General features: G+C 45.7%; 1 protein-coding gene across 2 annotated transcripts in view; it reads left to right on the top strand.

Annotated features, from left to right (window-relative positions):
• The window catches only part of LOC8040654 (hemicentin-2), a 381,503-nt gene that overhangs the window by 170,973 nt on the left and 191,572 nt on the right, over window positions 1–18,958 (top strand). For both annotated transcript variants that reach the window (XM_042287164.1, XM_042287163.1), the window contains exons 10-13: window positions 7,117–7,245; window positions 8,440–8,476; window positions 8,785–8,879; window positions 10,345–10,397. In XM_042287164.1, the coding sequence (XP_042143098.1) occupies window positions 7,117–7,245; window positions 8,440–8,476; window positions 8,785–8,879; window positions 10,345–10,364 (281 nt within the window). In that variant the 3' untranslated portion in view covers window positions 10,365–10,397. The remainder of the gene's footprint in view (window positions 1–7,116; window positions 7,246–8,439; window positions 8,477–8,784; window positions 8,880–10,344; window positions 10,398–18,958) is intronic.

The raw sequence follows: 18,958 nt of genomic DNA, 5'->3' as shown, positions 1-18,958 counted from the left end.
CGTCCTGCAAACAATGTTTCCCCTACGCCCCTTCGGCAATCGTTGGCAAAAAAAAAAAGCCTGGCGAGGCCCAGGGATGTGTGGGAGACGGGATTTCGCGTAGCTAAATAAGTCAGGCTACCAGGCTGACTTGAGGCCATTGAATGGGCCCCGAACGTCGTGTGCCGGTGGTTTTGCGCCAATAATGCACGGGGTCCTTTCCAATGCGATTCCGATGGGTCTAAAGAGTTCCGCAGCGTGTGCGCGCCCATTTGCTCTGGAATTCTCTCGGGAGGAAGACACCCAGTATTTTATTGGGCCAAGCAAAGTTGCCGAGCGAGCATAAAAGTCACTTTTAGTAGGTATATCATGTCGTCAACGAGCGAATGAAATAATAAAGATCATACAATATACGGATGACTGAATTCAAAAAGGAAATGCACCAGCTAAAAAAAAAAAAAAAAAAGTCGTAAATTTTCGATGAGATCTCATGCACGATTGATCACTGCAGGAACCAACAAACGACTCTCGGGCAATTTGCTTTAGAGTTCTGCACTATTATTATATGATTATTGTGGGGTTATATAATTCGGGTGACTTACTTCGTTAAATAAGTTAGTTTGTAAGCTCGCTCGAATAGAAGGCACAATTTAAAGTCCCGCTTGCGAATCGTTAATTGACTCAGATTAATAGTGTTGAGGAAATACAATCCAGAAGCTAAGTAATGCTTGGTTTATTTGACGTGCGTGCCCCCCTCTACACTAGTCTTATAGTTCAGAACCTCATGTCTGATGTGGTTAACGTGCGTTTCGTTTGATATTCAAAATATCAAATTTTATTGCTTCGATAAAACAATTAGATATTTTTTTGAGTCTCGCGTTGCATAGTCAAGTCGTACGGTATAATCTCTAATCCCCGACACATGTTGCATTTCACGTTAGAGCATCGGACCGCTGTGCTTTATATTTTCATAGAAACCTAAGGAACTAACTAAAAGAGTAAATAATTGATTTTCGTGAAAATATCTTTGCACTTCGTAATCAAGGTTCACACGTCATGCAACAAAGTGGCGCAAAGTAAATCACCTGATGCATAAAAGAGGCTAAAAATAACAACTTGCAAAACAAACTACAGTCAGTTCGTCAGAGAAAGCAAAATATATATTTCTGCAAATTCCTGTTAATTTTCAACGCTGGAGTGAACGCGATCGTAGTAACAAAACTCACTGACGATCATCTATAGATGTATTTCGTAATCTTCATCGGAAATCACCAATTCTGCTTGAGAAGGGGACGAAGATCGTTTTAGGTCTAGCCAAATACTTGACGGGAAGAAGCTAGCCTACATACAAGAGTTGAAGGAGCGTGTTTACGCGGATATTCTGGACGAACATCACATGCGTTCTCAGCACGAGCTCTCAATCCGCACTACACCCACCTTCACACACTTCTGCGTGGGCGAGGGTCATGATGCACCTAAAGAAAAAAAAAAGAAAGAAAGAAGAAAACCACACCAAAAAAAAGAAGCCCGTCGGTGTCGAGTCGGCATGCAGAGTTGCCGGCAACAACGGCTTTTGCGCGTCGAGGGTATCTTCCTCGCAACCGCCGGAAGTGTCCATCTCCTCCACGCCACGAGCTCCCGGGGGGAAAAAATAAAAGGAAAGGACAAAAAAAAAAAGAAAAAAAAAAGAAACGGTCTGAAACGTTCTCGCTGACCGCTCTTCTTCCGCCCCACGGCGTGAGAACGTGACCGTTCTCCTGGCGCATAGCCGGCATAGCCGGCACGGGACACGTCGATCACTGCGCTGGGATCGGACGTGTTCCCCCGGATAGACCGCCCGTCTATCGGCCTCGTTTTATTCTCTTCGTTGGTGTCCGAACCGCCTATGTCCGTGCCCGCCTCTGCTTGCCTGCTTCTTCTTTCTTTTTTCTTTCCTGTTTTAAAACCGCCGGTCTAATAATATTCTTGGGCGGCGTGGGATGGTATAGGCCGGGGCGCTCGGGGTCTGCAACTTGCCCGCTCGAGCACTTGGGCCAAAGAGGGGGAAGGCTTACACCGGCGGTGTTTCGTCATCCGGAACACGGGTAGTACACGCGGGAAAAGGGTGATCCGTTTATCTCCGCGCGTGCTCGGGCAAAGAGGCCCTCGGCGGCCTTTCCCGCACCGGCGTATAGATAGATATGCTGCAGCGTGCGGCGGCTTCGCCTGGAGCGAGCCGAGAGCTGCTCCGCGGTTTTTATATTTTATGTTCGTCGCTTGATATTTTTGGCTGCCCGTGTGTGCGTGTGTACCTTAATGAGGTGAAAAGGCACGAGTTCTAATTTTCTTTCGGTCCTATTAAAAAAAATATATTTTTTTTAGTATTATTGACGATTACAGTGCATTTCCGCGAAGGGATGGATGAAGAACACTTTTCTTTAACTGCATCAGTGATAAGCATTTTCAGAGTTTCACGACCTAGAAACAGCTTTGCGCGGAAATCTGATAAACTTCCGTTTCTGATCGTAATGAGACCGCCATTGAAGGGACAACCAACCGTGGAATGGCAGACGTTCCTGGTCAATGCCAGACGCCCTAAAGGTATCGCTTTCTTGATATTCACGATCCGTTTTACGTCGAAATGAATCCAGCGGGAAGATGACAAACAAGGGCTACATAGAGAAAACGGTCTCTATTCAAACACAGCTGCGCACTCACGCGTGAACAAACCCTCATATACTTAGAAAAACAAATACTGTGGAATGATCTTTCGCCTTTTTTTTTTCGTTTAAAGACCAAAATTTGGGCGCCCGAATGCACATATAAACCGTCAAGGCGTTGCACGCCGCAGTCGGAATTTTCGGCCTATCGTTGTGCGCACGCACCATTTCATCCTGATTGAAAAAGGGCTTCGAACGCACCGAAGGGCTCAGAAAACAGCAAAGCGGGATTTCCTGAGAGGCACACCGTAGTGTAGACAACCATTCTTTCAGCACGGTCTATCAACACCGGGTTTGAATGCATGTGTTTATAAACTAATATAATAGAGCATGTAGAGTAAAACTTCTTTGCGAAACAAAAACGAAAAGCGTGTGCTAGTGCTGGTTCGTTTCTTCTCATGTTAAGATAGAGATATTGTGTACGAAAAGACAGGGGTACAGCAGAAATAGTCCTTTGCTATTTTAAGGATTCATTCGCACAAAAACATCCCCTATCGGCAACAACCATCGATATATTTGGTACAATGCGTGCTGAGAAAAATTACGCGTCACGATTCTAAGCCCGCATTTTCTGGGGGGTTTTGTTTTTCGTTATTACCGTTTTTGTTTTGAACAAGTTTAATTGCGGTTATAGTTCCGTACGTGCATCACTGAGATTTGAATGAAATCATTTGAACAGCGCAAAAAGACTTCGTAGCTCTGCAGCAGGAGTTTGCCGATTGAAAGTCCTATTTGTCTGAGAGCGAGGATCGAGAGAAGACGACGCTCGGAGGCAAACACTGGGCGGTTATGCTCTGGGCCTTAAGTGCGCACTTGTTACGTCTAGCGGCTCTTAACTCATTTTCTTTCCTTATACAAAACTAAACGGGTTAGGACTAAGATCAAATAAACTTTATCCTTATTCCTAACTTACTCTTAAGCAAAATACATTCTCGGCTTACTAAATCTAAAGGATGAAACGGATTTCGATGGTCCCGATGAAGACAGCTAATAAGATTGGTGGTCCGAACGCGTTAGAAAATAAAAACTGGTCCGTGCTATCTCTCTCTCCCCCCTCTCTCTCTCTTTCTCTTTCAATCAACGTTAGCCAGATGGGGTCAACCCTGTAGAATAATAACGATCAATAATATATTGCTTTCTTCGTTTCAAGCTTTACACCCTTCTTCGAGAAATATCAACTTGACATACGTGCGCCTGATACGTTTTTGTCCGGGAAGGACGGAGCGAACGTCCAATTTAACGCCGATGGTTATTTAAAGAAAAAAAAAAAGAATTTGGTAGTTTTAGCGAGACCCTACTGTAACGTTCCGTAGACGCTGCTTCCGCTCGGCATGCCACAAAATCGCCGCTGCATCGCTTCTCCAGGGCAGTTCTCGTCGCTTCCTTCTCCTTCGTTCCCGCGGAATCTACAATTTATTGTGACCCTCCGCCGCCCTCTCTCGTCTCTTATTCTTACGCTTCATTCACTGAAGTAAGCGGAGGAAAGAAACAAAAAAAAACGCTTCGCGTTACAATTTTTTTGTTTTTCTCCCGAAATATGTCGAGAAAATTTCATTTCCACAACATTTAAAGCGATAGTAAATCTTCGGAACGATCGCGGGGCTCAAGAACTTTTCCCCTCTTGATAAGCGCCAAACGAGCAATTGCCCAGGGGTCGGCGAGGGGCGGGATGACAGAGAGCGGCGCCGGGGTCCGAACCTTGGAGCGCCGGGCGCGGAGGGGCGGCGACATTACACCAACGTCGCCGCTTTAGTTTTAGCTTTGGCGCCCCTGGCGAAGCGATAGGGTGCTAACGAAATGACGGCGGCCAGAGTTTCGCCGCTGCAGCGCTTTCTTTTTCCTCTTTCCAATCGTGTTTTGATATCTCTGTTAATCGCTCGTTGCTGTAGACGTTGGTGTTTGTTATTTTAGCTCGCGCTTCAATTGCGGGAGAAAGTTGTGTCGCCGCGGCAGTATACAGACGGGCTCGGAACTCGAGGGCTCCTAGAAGGAACCTTCTTTACGAAAGCGTAGAGCGTAGAAATTTAATATAAGGTGCGTTAGAGGGTGCGCTTTCTGGCACGCGTTGCGCCGGCCTAGATAGTTTGTCTCTCCTCGCGTTCCCGTGCACGGCTGACTCGGTGTTTCTCGAAACAGTTCCATCCATGGATACTGCTCCACTGTGCACCTGATCTCTGTCAAAAACATTCATACGGCTCAAAAGTTATTGTGGAAGAGTCAATATTAACTACTCTTAATGCAATAGCATTCTTTTGGGCACTTCACCCGGTTTTTGCGATACGGTACCTGGCCTCCAATGCGCCGCGAGTATGCGGAGGCGACGCGCGGCAGACCGGCGCCTCCGCATACGCAGGCCTACGCACGACGTCCGCATACGCAGGCGTCGTGGACGACGCCCGCCTCTAGGATGACATTCTCGCCGTCGTCCTCGATGTCGTCATAGACATTGTTCTTGAGGTCATCTTAGAGGTCATCCTTGAGATCGCCCTAGAGGTCATTCTAGATATCGTCTTTGACGTCATTCTTTAGGGCGTCCTATACGTCGTCCTAGAGGTCGTCATAGACATTGTTCTTGAGGTCATCCTAGAGGTCATCCTTGAGATCGCCCTAGAGGTCATTCTAGATATCGTCTTTGACGTCATTCTTTAGGGCGTCCTATACGTCGTTCTAGAGGTCGTCCTAGAGGTCGTCTTTGACGACGTCCTCTAGGACATCATCCTCGACGTCGTTTAGCGCCGCGCATACACGGAGCGGCAGTACGCGCACATTTACATTAACGCCCAAGCTACGAAGCAATTATCGTTTTGAGTTGAGCTAGATGGTGCATGGTCAGTGATGGTGGTGAAACAGCTTGAACATTAAACGATTATAAAGAGACAGGACAAGACACACAGACACGAAGCTGCAATGATGGTGGGGAAACAGCTTGAACATAAAACGATTGTACGGAGACGGAAGATTAAACGATTACACGAAGACCAAGCAATAACTGAATTTCGAAGTAGCGCGCTGCAGTCGCGCTGACGTCAATGATCGCGTCGTAAACCATTCATACAATGACGTGTTTACTCAAAATTTGCGTTGTCGTTCCACAGTGAGCTGCGTCGAGAGTCTCATAAAGAAAGCTATCGCAATTCATAGACAACCAACAATAGTGGTTTCAGCATCCAATTTTTAATATGTATGATATATAAAGAAGCAAATGACACTGTCATTACAGGATATGGAGTCAGCAATTTCAGTTCTAGCCACGTGGGCTTATAAATATACCCACATCAATCTAAACAATTAGGAAACGACCACGAGCACCTTTGTGAACTATTAATTAGGCCGGTGTTGTTTATGAGTTTTAGGGGTTTAGGGAAAGGCAAAAGGGGCGTGCTATCACTGGTCTTCGTTCAATGTTTCGTGCGTCGTGCTTTGAAAAGCGTGTGCACACATCTCCACTGGGGTTTTAAGAGATACGTTGCAACGTAGATAGAGAATGGCAGTCTCGCGTATTGCTGCTATCTCATTGTGTATTTTTGCCGCTACACTCTCAACGTAACTTCTCATTTGGAGTTTTCTAGCTTAAGGCATATATATATATATATATATATTACGGATCAGACTGCTTGTGAAATGTAATGGTCACTCAAATAACGTGTCTCACATGTTTTGTTTTCCTGTGTAGGTGTAAGACAGAATCAAATGAAAAAAGAGTTGAGGAGGCAAGGAATCTACTGAAAGAATAAACGTATTGCAGCACATCGCTGTCGCGACAAATTTGGTTTTAAAGTCCCTCGAGAATTATCTGAATATTTGTATGCTCGGCAGAGCGCCACACATTTGGCTTTCTTTTAATATTTTTTGAACTACGGACTCAACCAGTATATAGCAGTATCAAAATCCCCCACCTTTTAAAGCATTGTTGCCATTAAAAATATTTTCACTTATGTTTTCCCCAATACTCAAACATAAAACTTTGCTTCGAATGGTCCTGCATAACTCATTCCTATTAAACCTCCCCCCCCCCCCCCCCCCCCCCCCGTGTTCCCTTTTCTTCTTATCGTACCTGAAAGAATAAAATCAAAACTAATCCTTAAATAAGCTGATGAAAAAAGACAATCGCGCTATTTTTTTCCTCGGTCGATCGTTTTACACCCTCCGTGCAGCTTTCCCAAGCCGCGTTTAAAAAAAAAAAAAAAAAGAAAAAGAAAAAAAAAAGGATTGTACTGTTTAGCCGTTTGCCGCCTTTCTTATCTTCGCCAAGAGGTTCAGTTTAGTTTAATAAAGCGGGTTACCGTGGCAACGCCGCCGTTTTCGTTTTTTTTTTTTTTTTTAGTATACAAGATGGTACAAATGAGCATGATGAACGTTCGGCGATAGTGCCTTTGTACCAACCTCTTCTTACATTTCTCTCTTCGTTTATTTCCTTTCTATTCTGGTATCGTTGTAGTTCCCACCTGGACGCTGGGCTTCTCGCTTCTACACTGGCTTCTGCTCCTGGCATTCCTTGCTCTGCTCACTGCCGCCATCATCGCTCTCATGTGGTTCCGTCGGCGAATGAGGCACAGCGCCTCGCAAGGTACGCGCATTTTCACGCCTTTGGGAGGACAGCTCGGTGCCCGTGCCTTCGCCGCGCTCGACCTCTACTCTAGCCGCGAACCGTGTGAAAGTTTAATGGGGCTCTCGCGTAATTAAAACTAAAGGAAAGAGCGCATAAAACGCCCACACAAAAAAAGTAAAGCCAGCGATCATCTTTGCCTTTGCCTTCGTCGGTCCAGCTTCATTAATCCACATTTAGTGGTTATTTTAAGAGAAATAAAGTCTGAACTTGGCAGCCGACAAATCACTAAGAGACTAAGCTCTAAGGTGCGTATTTTTACGGACGGGGTGAAAACAAAAATCCTGGCGCACAATAAAAGAAAGAAAGAAAGAAAGAAAGAAGCATGTTTAATAGAAGCTTATATCCCGAAGGTGAAATCTAAACTTAAACTTTATTTCGTGAGGAAACGAGTGAATTTTGTTTTGTCTAGAGGACATCTCCGAAATGATCATGAAGGCATGGCGTGTAAGAGCCTGCTGTCGCACACGCGTGCGTTTTAACTACGCCGGAGCTCGGCAACGTCCATGAGTTGTTGCTCTGGCGTCGGCGGGCATTGATGCACTTAGGGCAGCGAAGGTTCTCTCGGTACCACATTCCGTAACATCCTCTCGAACAGGGAAAACGAGTAAATCGAGCTTCCTGGATGTCTCGTGTCAGGCTTGTGTTGTTGCCAGGAGGAAAAAAACTTTACGTTTTTAATGTGGCAGTGGAAAAAACAAACAAACATTTGAAGCCTCTTTTGTTCATGTCTGACGAAATGCTTGCCTTGGTTTACCTTGGTTATGTAATCGCCTTGGCGATTACCTTGGTTAGGTATTGAGGATGCCTTGGCGATTACCTTGGTTAGGCAATCGCCAATAACTTACGAAAACCACATCAGCGACAACAAAAAATTGGCTGGTATGTTCCTTTGAATGAAGTGCGGGGCGAGGCTTTGATATGTTGACTATGGAACTATTTTTTTTTATAATTGAGGGCGTGTGTTGGGCGCGTTTTAGAGTACTTGACTGCAATAAGAACAGTGCTTGACTTTATTGTTTTGAAGTGTACGTATGTGTGTTTAGTGGCTATATTTGCATGTCTTTAGATATGCGTACATAAGCGAAATATAGTTTTAAATTTGGCTTTTATAGTAGATGCGCAGTTTATACATTCAGACTCGTTCCTTTTCAGAGAACACTAAGAAGACCCAGAGCGAAGCCGAAGAACCGTAAGTCGCGACACGTTCCTCTTCCAAAAATGTGTTTATATGTTGATTGGCGGAGAACATGCCCTAAGTTTTCTTATACTCGACAATCTCACGATCCTCTTATGATATTGGTTCGCTGAATTAGATAACTTCGAGGTCAATATATACACATATTTGTGAACGAAAATATTGCGTTAGCAAGGATAAGGAGAAAAAGCGCGTTCTGTTAATGCACTCGACGATATATTTTTAAGGCATTCTCTGACCTGAACAGAGCAGAATCAGCGCGCTTAGGCCCTGCGACGACGTGGCGGTTTCTATCGTTGCAGCTGGTGTGGCCAGATCACCCAGACAGTGCCCGTGAGCCGCAGTGGGAGCAGCATCATCGCCACCAAGGACGAAATTATGGTTCTCGACAAGAGAAGTACGCAGTGCGGTTTATTCATTCTGTCCCCACCTAGCATGCTCGGAAACACGTGTTAGCGTCGACGTTCGCTCGCTCTCACCGCTCGTTCACACTGGAAGCGGATCCGCGTTCGCAAAGCGGTTGCGAACGCGGTTGTATGAAGGTCCAGTGCAATTGCACGCGCACACGATGACATCAAGTACGCGTGCAATTGTATTGGATCTTTATACAACCGCGTTCGCAACCGCTTTGCGAACGCGGATCCGCTTCCAGTGTGAATGAGCGGTCAGTTTTAAAGACCAACTGTTGTCGGCGCACGTAGCAGTTTCCATATCTTCCGCTCAAAAGCCATGGGGTCTTTTGTCAGCTAAGTTCATTTAGTCTCCGTTTGTCTGCTGTCAGAACATATATTGTATACTAGACACCTGGTAGATCGGAGGTACCATATCGCGGGAAATCGGTATTGCAGACAGCGGGCGCGCAGAAGGAGTGGAGAATTTTAGAAGTACGGGATAGTATTTTCCATGGCAAAGAGTAGAGGAGGAAGGCTCTGCTACGCACGTCCTGTTTGTGAGTTTCGCACGCTTTAAAGTAGACGCGCAGTAATGGAATAGCAAATGTGGCATGTGAAGACACGCGTCTTTCTATTCTTCCTATTTTTTCTCCAAAGTACAAAAAACAAAAAGATCTGAACTTGGCTGTCTTCCTCCGCAGACTGTCTTGATACCCACTTTGTGCCTACATCAAATTGCCGGTCTTTCCTACTTCTCTACTCCCGAATGCATCGAAAGATGTACGCGGAAACTCTCTTCTTTAGAAAGGGCCCTTACTGTACGAATAGCTTTGGACGGAGCAATTGACTTTCAAAGCTAATCTATTTTTCTCGTAGTCATTGGATTATAGAATAAAAAATCTTATGAACTATGAAAACTTGAAAAAATGTAAGTCTTTACAGTCAGTATGTTTGTTTTACTTTATGTGCGGGCGAAGCCGAAGCTAGAAGCAAAAACATGTTGCACTGAACGATGCTTGACAGCACGAGCGCGTGTGCACGGTAGGGACGCTGAAAACCCGTAAATCGTTTCTGTAGCTTGTGCTACGCCGGCTCTAATGTTTGCAAATAAGGTATCCTGGCATGTGCCAGCTCACCATTTTTGCAGAAGGTGAAGTGCACGCGCCAGGCACCACTCCAAAACCAACCAGATAGTGTGATTCTGAAAGTAATGACTCAAGCACATGATGGATATGGACGCTGACAGTAAAAAACTATTTCGATGGCAGTAAAAAAAAAAAAAAGAAACTGCCGGGATAGAATACGGCGATGGGTAGCTGAGCAGATTGAAAACAGATTCGAAACCCAACTGCCGTACTCATAGGTTTAGTCTGCAAGGGCGTGCTCCACACGTCTTGAGGTGTTACGTTGCACTGACCACAACGTTACCATCTCCTCATTTGGTTGTCCTTTCGCTTCTTTTTTTCCTAGAAGACAAGGTGGATATATGATGATTCTACCGCCCCGTGGTGTTTCAACGGCAGGTACGTGCATTTTTATCAGTTTCGCGGTGCCCGTGTAGCAGGCACGTAGCCGGGGGGGGAGGGGGGGGGGGGGGGCATGCGGCCCGGGCTGCCCCCGAAATCTTCCATTTTGCTGGGACCTCCACTCCCCCCTCCCCCTCATACAGCATTTTGTCATGGGCGCCCCCCCCCCCCCCCCCCCCCCCCCGAAACAAAATCCTGGCTACGTGCCTGCTTTATCGTCTGGAAGCGACATCCAACACGCATGGTACTTGTGCGACTGGCAAGCTATTTTCTTAATATGTGCGTCATCTTCTCGGCCTGTTTTGCTGGTGGTGTCTGGCCGCATACTGGACCGTCAATAGTGCTAAAGTTTGCCATCTGAAAAAAAAAAAATACTGTTGAGCCTTGCGTTCAGGAACAGCACGGAGAAATGGATGCTGTAGATCAGATAATATAATATTTAAGAAAGCGGCTGTGATCATGTTTACGGAACGCAGTCACTGAATGTAAACAAAGAGCTTGTTATATTCCACTGAAAGATGTGCTTGTGCATGCAAAAACATTTTGCTACCTAGCGCTCATCACCAAGGTTACTAAACTGACACAGCGATATACACTTGAACAATAAAAGTACCAAACCTGTTGCCCCTCCCCCCTCCCCTAAATTGTTTGTTTTATAATGCATAGCTGCATAGCTATGACCAGACCCGTCTTTATGCCCACAGAAGGCACGAAGGTAGCTAGTGCTTGTGGAAAGCACTTTTAAAAGAAACTCCGGGATGCCTCAGACGTTTCTCTAAAATTCTCGAAGGAGTGGCTTCTTGGCAAAAGCACGAGCTGCCAAATTGAGGCGTTCAGAAGTTTCCACTTCAGAATCCCTGGACGATGTTTATACTGGTATCATTACCTGCTGTACTTTAAGGTACAGCAGGTGCTCACTAAATATAGTAAAGCATCGTTCAACGAATGCCAGAAAGGCAGCATATTTCACCCATCAGCACTATCTACCGGTGTTCAGTCATTTCCTAAGCATTGGGCAAGGAGCTGGTGCTGCTTTTGTTTCTTCGCGCAGGCTATTACGCTGTACCTGAAAGGTATGTCTGCTATGAAACTCCAGTCATATGCACTCAGTTGATAAAGAAGGCCATTAATTTGTCCGATCGTACTAGACAAACATACCGCTATCATAAAGTTGGGTAGATCGATCGAAACTACCAGTACTGTTATGCCTCCACAGGCTGCCGCTCAGTGGTGCTGCCTGATATTTTGCGATTACATCTATATTATGCATAGCTGTTCATCAAAGCACATCACTTATAGTGGGAAACGTTGCGGGAACCAAAACGACATAAGAGGGGACGAACCAAAAATACTGTAACACTGAAGGTTCGCGAGGCAAGATAGCGTCCTCGAAATCGATCGCACAAACGGACTCCAATCGATTTATTCTTATTTTTCTCCTTGATCGAGGCTTTTCAGGCTAATCCCGAGCTGAGATCTTGTCTGCATCGGAAAAAAACTAATAAAGGTATGAGCTCGTTATAGCAGTGTTCCCTATACAGCTTGTTATATATCAGTGTTCGCTACAAAGACCTAAGTCGTAAACCATCCTCCGCTGGTAGTAAAGTATAGTTTACGTTTTTTTTTGTGTGTGTTTTTTTTAATATTTTGTGTTCGAAACTAATTAGGTTATTTTCTTTCTCTGCAACCGGTTTGTCCGGAACCCATGACCAATTAACTATGAAATTTGTAGTAAACAATACCTATACCAATTTAGCTGAGTAAACAAGACCCTATACCGATTAAATGTTAGCTGAACGGATTTGCGGAACGGCCGACCCTGTCTGCTTTCTGTCGGGGACTTAATTGTGTCGAGGGCACAGCGAATGCAAGTTTTGTGGGTGCGGGAAACTTTTGGTGCATAATCCCAGTACATGTAACCACTCGACAGGGAAATTTTTTAACAAGTTCCAACCATACGGTCTACTGACGTCAATTGTGACAGTGCAATCGAATTTAAAATGGTATATTTCTGGACCATTTCCAATCGTTAGTTGTACAGGCTACCCTGTCTACAAAACGCGGAATTCCAAAATTAAAGCGAATATTTATCGGATTCACAGTCGGGATAATCATAATTCACGATTTGCGTAGTATACGTCCTAGCGCACATGTCCAGTATTTAGAAGAAAGACCTCGTGAGCTTCACGCTTCGCGTGACGAGGAGATGAAATAGTATATAAATGTATCAAGAACTTTGCCGACTTCGGAAGGTGAATATAGGCAAATGGTTAATCTAAACTCAAAGTCTACGACTAACTATATTAATGCTTTTTTTTATTAGTTCTTTCCTAATCGTTTTAATGGTTGCCACGTTCGACGGTTATCGAAGATATGTGCGGTTTGTCACGGCATGAGGTGATCGTTGGCGAGCTCAGTGTTACTTCAAATAGTATAAAGGTCTGAAAACCAACTTTGTACAATGGCACACAGAATGTAAATGCTTGCGCTTGTTTTCCCTTCGATATAGGTATATTCGTACCACTTAGCACGCCTGAACCAACTTAAACTTTCGAGCTGTAAAGCAAGAAAGGAGGACCGACGCTAAGCGGAACCCTTGTGAAGGATCGACACTGCATTCTGTTTGCACTTGTTCCCCGTACACGAGCCATACTCTCGGGTTCAGCACGTGAGATATCCATTATCTCGCGCTCTCTTCTCGCCCTTTGTTTTTGAACTTGCGATATCAGCGCAGCAGCAGAGAGAATGCCGGGTAACCGCTATCGTATCAAGTTTCAAGCAGACTTCGCATATTATCTTTCTGCTTCTTTTATGCGTTCCCAGACTCCTCACCTTTCATGTACTATGACACTCGTAATGTCTGACCATATGTTAAGAGCAAAAAGTGTCATGGCACATGTGAAAATCCTTACGTGAAAGCGTGAACTTTAATCATGGTAACTTGGTGTGATTCTACATGTTTAAGTTGCTTTCCAATACCCCTAAACTCGGCAGAGGTATCTTTAACAATAGTTTAACAAAATAGTCCAGCAATAATACGTGATCTATTTCTTCAGCTTTAGGAAACAGAAACAAGGTGCTGTAGAGAAACACCAAAGACGTATCAGCTATAAAATAAACTACAACGTCACTATTTCAACATTATCTCGTCTGACTAATGATCTTTTATTTTATACCCATCTCTGCTATATTAAAGCTTTCATTCTAAATAATCTCCAGAAACATTTACGCAATTTTACGACACCATGCCCCGTTCTGCGCAATAACGTCTAAGCCCTTAGGACCCATAGATTTCTACAACATCGACCAGCTCTCAGAAGAAAGATTACCAGCTGAATCCAAAAGATAAAGCTTCGAAGTATCATAAACGCCCGTTTTCGTTTTTTCCTTCGTCTTCGTAGAATCCAATTAATTTTTTTTTTTCAAAATGCTTGAGTGTTTATTTGTTTTTTAATTCGGAGTGGCAGGTTTCGCTTGTGCCTTCATCAGCGGCTGTGAAGTCCTCTGGAATACATGACTTGAACTGACGTTACGTCAGATGTCATTCTGCTGAGCATGTACCTTTCGCAACATACCTTTGACACTGCCGAATTTGTTTTTCCTCGGCATGAATAGGTATGAAGTATTCGCCTTGATACCCAGATTGTATTTAGGGGAAGCGTGCTCTAGTTTATTCATAATCTATGGTTCTCTATGAGGCACGTGGTGATTGCCTCGATCCACAATGCCGGTGGAGACAAAGCACCCAAAGTAAGGGCACAGAGCACGAGCTCTTAGCAATTGAGTCCAGTGTGCGAGTGCTGCATTTGCGCCTCTCATGGCTTCCGCCTCGCGTCCGTAGCATTCGTTTTGCTCAAGTGTCAATGTACTAGTTAGTGGTGAGGGTAGCGGAAAGCCGGAACATGTTGGCCACTCATTTGGTGGGGGCGAGTGCTCAAGTGTCAAACAAAGCATAGTTCTGCTTTTCACGACACGAGAACAAATCTCGAGGCGAATAGAAATTGTACGTAAGGTTAAGTTGCGCGCAGTGATCTCAAAGGCCCAGGCCTTTGAGATCGGTGTACACAGAATGTTTTCTTGAACGAGCATATGCTCACGGATTGTTTTTTTTTTTTTCCAAGTCACGCGCCCGCACTAGCATTACCCAGGAGAGCTTTACATTTCTCTTGAGATGCCGTATCTTTTGTGACACCATAAGACAGAAATGCAGCAACTGTTAGGTCAACCCTGGTTGGTACATAATATTCGTAATTACAGCCGCTCGCATCCCGTTTGGTGCGCGCGTCTATGTGTAAAAATGACGGGAATTCTAATGGAATTAGCATGCGGTTTCGTTCCCTATCGTCGCAGTGTGGAGCTTTTAACACATATTGATTCACTTTCGTGAGACATCAGTTAAGTGAAACAGAATCAGGAACAAAAATTGGAAAATGGCCAACATTGCACAAAATCGTCTCGTCTGGCGTCTGGCAGCTGCCTCCTTTCTTTTGTCGATGCGCACGGTCTATGCTTGGCTCGAATGCCAAAGTAGCAAGCACGCGTCACTGTACTGTTTTTATGGCACGCTGAACTGTTACTTTTTGTAAACATTGGTATGGTCTATACATATACAAAAAAAAAAAAAAAACACAATTCTACACATTTTAGCAGCACGCTCCTTTTCATGGGTGTCCTATAAAACTTTTTTTTAGGGGGGGGGGGGGAGGGAGGGGCAGGGGGTCGAATGGTTACAGTCATGTGGCGGTCGGGGGCAGACCCCTACGCGACGGTTGATGTCCTCGTCCTGTGTCTCTCTCGCATCAACTACGAACAGCCGAGGCACGCGAAGATGGCGGATTGTCATTCTTCAGACGTTCGCTGAAACCTCTTTGGCGGTTCAAAGATCGCGCTCCGTTCTTGCGGCGTGCGTTCCCTTCAAAGAGCAGCCTGGGCTTCCCATTAACTTTAATGCCACCTCAGAAGGCGGCAGCCGTCCGGTTCGCCCCCCCCCCCCCCCCCCCCCCTCGGTTCTGGACCACTCTTATCTCCAAGCTGGCTCCGGGGGTCGAGGCGACGCGCCGACTTTTTGTTTTCTGCTGACCCGGGAGTTTCCTCTTCCTGGAAGAAGGGTTGTCCGATAGCTGAAATTCGCTGCGAGGTTTGTTCGTACAGTCCCCCGTCTTCCGCCTGGGACATTTCGTGCCTTCTTTCGCCTCTTGTTTGGGTTTTCGAGGCGGCCGGGCTTCTTTGGCAAGAACCGCTTTAAAGTGGAAGCCGTAAAGGTTGTTTGGGTCGAAGCTGGTTTTACAACCCGAGGCGTCTACAGATGTTCACACCGTTTCTTTGAGACAGCTTTTTTTATGTTCCATTTTTCTTTTTCGTTCATAACCACTGCTCGGAATTACGAGGCCAGCGCGTGGGTGCGCTTCAAAACCTGTCAGGGATAGGTCTTGGGTGGTGCAGAATAGAAGTGTAGAGTATAGATATGTAGTACACGCGTTGGGAACTATATATACAGTTTTTTTTTTTTTTTTTTTTTTTTTTGTCTAGATTTCAAGCGGAATGAGCAGCCGTAAAATGCTAGTGTGCATTTCTGCCGTACCGCAAAGTAAGGTTGGTAACTGCAGAAATCTACTCATCTTTAAAAAGCGCGAGGATGTTTTTTTAAGGTTCCTGGTGTGGCTCTTGTCGTGTGGGAGACTAAAAAGTTAGAAAGAAAAAGAAAAGTACCTGCCTTTGTTTTTTTAATTCACAAAAAACGCACTCGAATATTCGTTGTTTACTCGCAGATTCTGTCACGAAAATAGGGAGGTGCGACCACGATTTTGCTTACCGGATAGGTTCACTTTGCGCAAGCGTCCAAGTCGATTCCACCTCCCCTCTCTCTCTCTTTTTTTTTCGCCAACTCTATCAGTTTAAGTTCCCGACGCCTTACACTAGGGTCGAGGAAAACCCAGTCAAGCGGAATGTGCGCAATCTCGCGCACCGCTTCAATTTCGGCCAAATTTAAATCGCGCGAAATAAAGCGGGCATCTCCTAAAATGATCTTTCGACGGAAACTCTTCGTCTCCGGCTGCTTTGCTGTTGGTATTCGCCTACTCCCGGCCCGGCCTCAGGTGTTTTAGCCGGGGTCGCGGAAACGGCAGCAGCCTTCACGGAGAACTGTTTACCTCAGGGGTCTGAAACACACGACTGGCGGGCCGCATGCGGCCCGCGAATTTCTAGGACGCGGCCCACAAGTGTCTCGTGGCTGTGAGTTCCTGTTCCTTGCCTCGAGCGCTGCATGCTTCATAAATATTGACCTCTCGCCGTCCATTCATTTCCACTAGAAGCGTAGCTTTGCGATTTTGTAGCTGTTTTGCGGTTTTTTTGAACAAGCGGTGGGCGGGCTGTATCTGCTGATTTGGCGGTACGCCATGTTTTTGTTGAGACGAGACTAAGCGTGTGCATGGCGATACCAAAGTTGGAAGCATTCAATAAATTTTAGTTGCCAGTTAGCGGTTGTCCTGCGTGCTTCTTCGTCTTTTTATCCCGTCTTTTTTGCGCTATTTTTAATATGAATGTCCAGTACCAACTTGCCCACCAGACCAAGCTTTCACTATGTTGGCCCTCGACATTTTGGGGGTGAGCTATCTGGTCCCTACACTCAAATGAGTTTGAACCCCTGGTATACGTGACGAAGAATTCCCCTCGGGGGCCGCCTCTTTTAGTTCCTTTCTTTCCTTAAATTAAAAACAAACAAAAAAACTTCGATGCGGTTTCTTCCTAGCGGGTGCGCGCGTGTCTATCTCGGATGGCCCGGCTCACTCTGATCTGTCCCGAGGCCTTGTTCTATAAAATGTGGCTCTTCGTCTTCGTCGTCGTCCTGATGACAGGAGCCTCTCGACTCCCCTCCTCTTCCCTCAACGCCGTAACGGGGGCCTTCCCAAAGTCCCCATTATTCTCGAATCGCTTTTTGTTTGCGAGTTCTGGCCCATTTTTAATTCCCTCTGGGAGCGGAGCCCTCAGTGCACGACGTTCGCCGGCGAGCGGGAGAGTCGATGGAAGTTTTCCAAGTGGCTTCCGGGCCGAATTTATACGCGCCAGGGCCGGAACAGGGCTAGAAAGGCGCGAGGGAAATGTAGCAACCTAAAGGAGAGAGATGCAGGTTCCCTTTATACGTGCTCTTATTTCTACGGGGCTCTTTGTTTTCGTTTTATTTTTGATTCCCCATCCCCCACCCTTCTCTGCAGGGTTGTTTTGTGTCTCTGCGCTTGGCATGGGCGAAGGTCTTGCCGGTAGGATGTGTACAGCGTACAAGGGCGATGCATTTTTCAGCACTTTGCGCTGTTCGCTGTGGCAGAGACAGAGAGGCTGGGAGAAGGAAGCGCTCGATGAAGTGAATAAAACCAGGAAGAGACGCGTTCGCCATGCTTGTGCCGAACGGAACCCGTAGTGCGAGCGTTGCTTTATTACCGGCGGAACTGTTCGGCAGGAGAACCTCGCCTTTAAATTAGATACATGGCTTTGTCGACAAATTATGAACGTGACTCCCCCGGAAGCTTCGATGCAGCGGCGGTTCATGTCGACGTCTCTAGAGCATACACGCGCACTGCGCCGCGAGACTGTTTCAGCGCCAACAACGTTAGGAAAGTTTTGTGCTGTCTAGATACTTTATATATATATATATATATATATATATATATATATATATATATATATATATATATATATATATATTTGATTCCTTGTATGTTTCTGTTCTGATTGTTCGAGAGAGGGCATAGGACCAGAAACTGTGTTGTGGGTGTTCGTTGTGGTTCTGCGACCGCCTCTAATATGGGGCCTTATCGTTTTCGCCGACGAGGAGATAAACAGAAAGGGAAACACAGAGCGGCGTGTATTATCTAAGGATAACTTTCCTTAACAAACGAAAACGAATAAAACAAACTGCGCTCTCAGTCATTGAACACGATAGGTATTTGAAACGCCCACCCTGGGCATTCGAGAGCTGGAGATGTTATAAAGCGCTACGAAATGTGATTTTACGAGATAGTTGAAAGTGTTTTCGACGAAAGGGGGCAGCGGCGTGAAGCTCGGTAGTAGCGCATTGTCCTGGCTTCTGGTTTTCGGAACAGATAAACAAAAGGGAAGAAGTACAGATACAGAAATGCATACTGCAAACTGCGTTTAGGCGACTGAAAGCCGTTCGAGATTTTACAATCAGCGAGTATCGATCGAAATTGTATATATGTTTGATTAAGTCCTTCGCGGATCCAGCGACGCAATTTCGATCGGAATGCGCTTGCCCTCTTCAGGCAGCACTCTGGCCATGTTCCCTGTTCCGTGCAGTTTAGTTTGCTCCGCAAGGACGTTGTTGACGGCACGCTCGTGTGAAAGGAGCGAAAAGTTTCCGTGCCTTTTAAATCGCGCACAAACCGAAAACAACAATCTGCACGAGGATATGGACACAAATGCCCAGAGAAGCCACGACCACCTGGAAGAGGGACACTTTTTATTGCAAACCTTCGAAGTTTGCGGCACAGTTCCGCGATTCGCTTGTCGCGCACTTCTGAATCTTGGCGCGGCGACTCAGCTCG

This window comes from Ixodes scapularis, unplaced genomic scaffold (genome assembly GCF_016920785.2).
Source record: "Ixodes scapularis isolate PalLabHiFi unplaced genomic scaffold, ASM1692078v2 PGA_scaffold9__187_contigs__length_104089568, whole genome shotgun sequence".
NCBI lineage: Eukaryota > Metazoa > Arthropoda > Arachnida > Ixodida > Ixodidae > Ixodes > Ixodes scapularis.
This window is presented reverse-complemented; position numbering and strand designations above follow the sequence as displayed.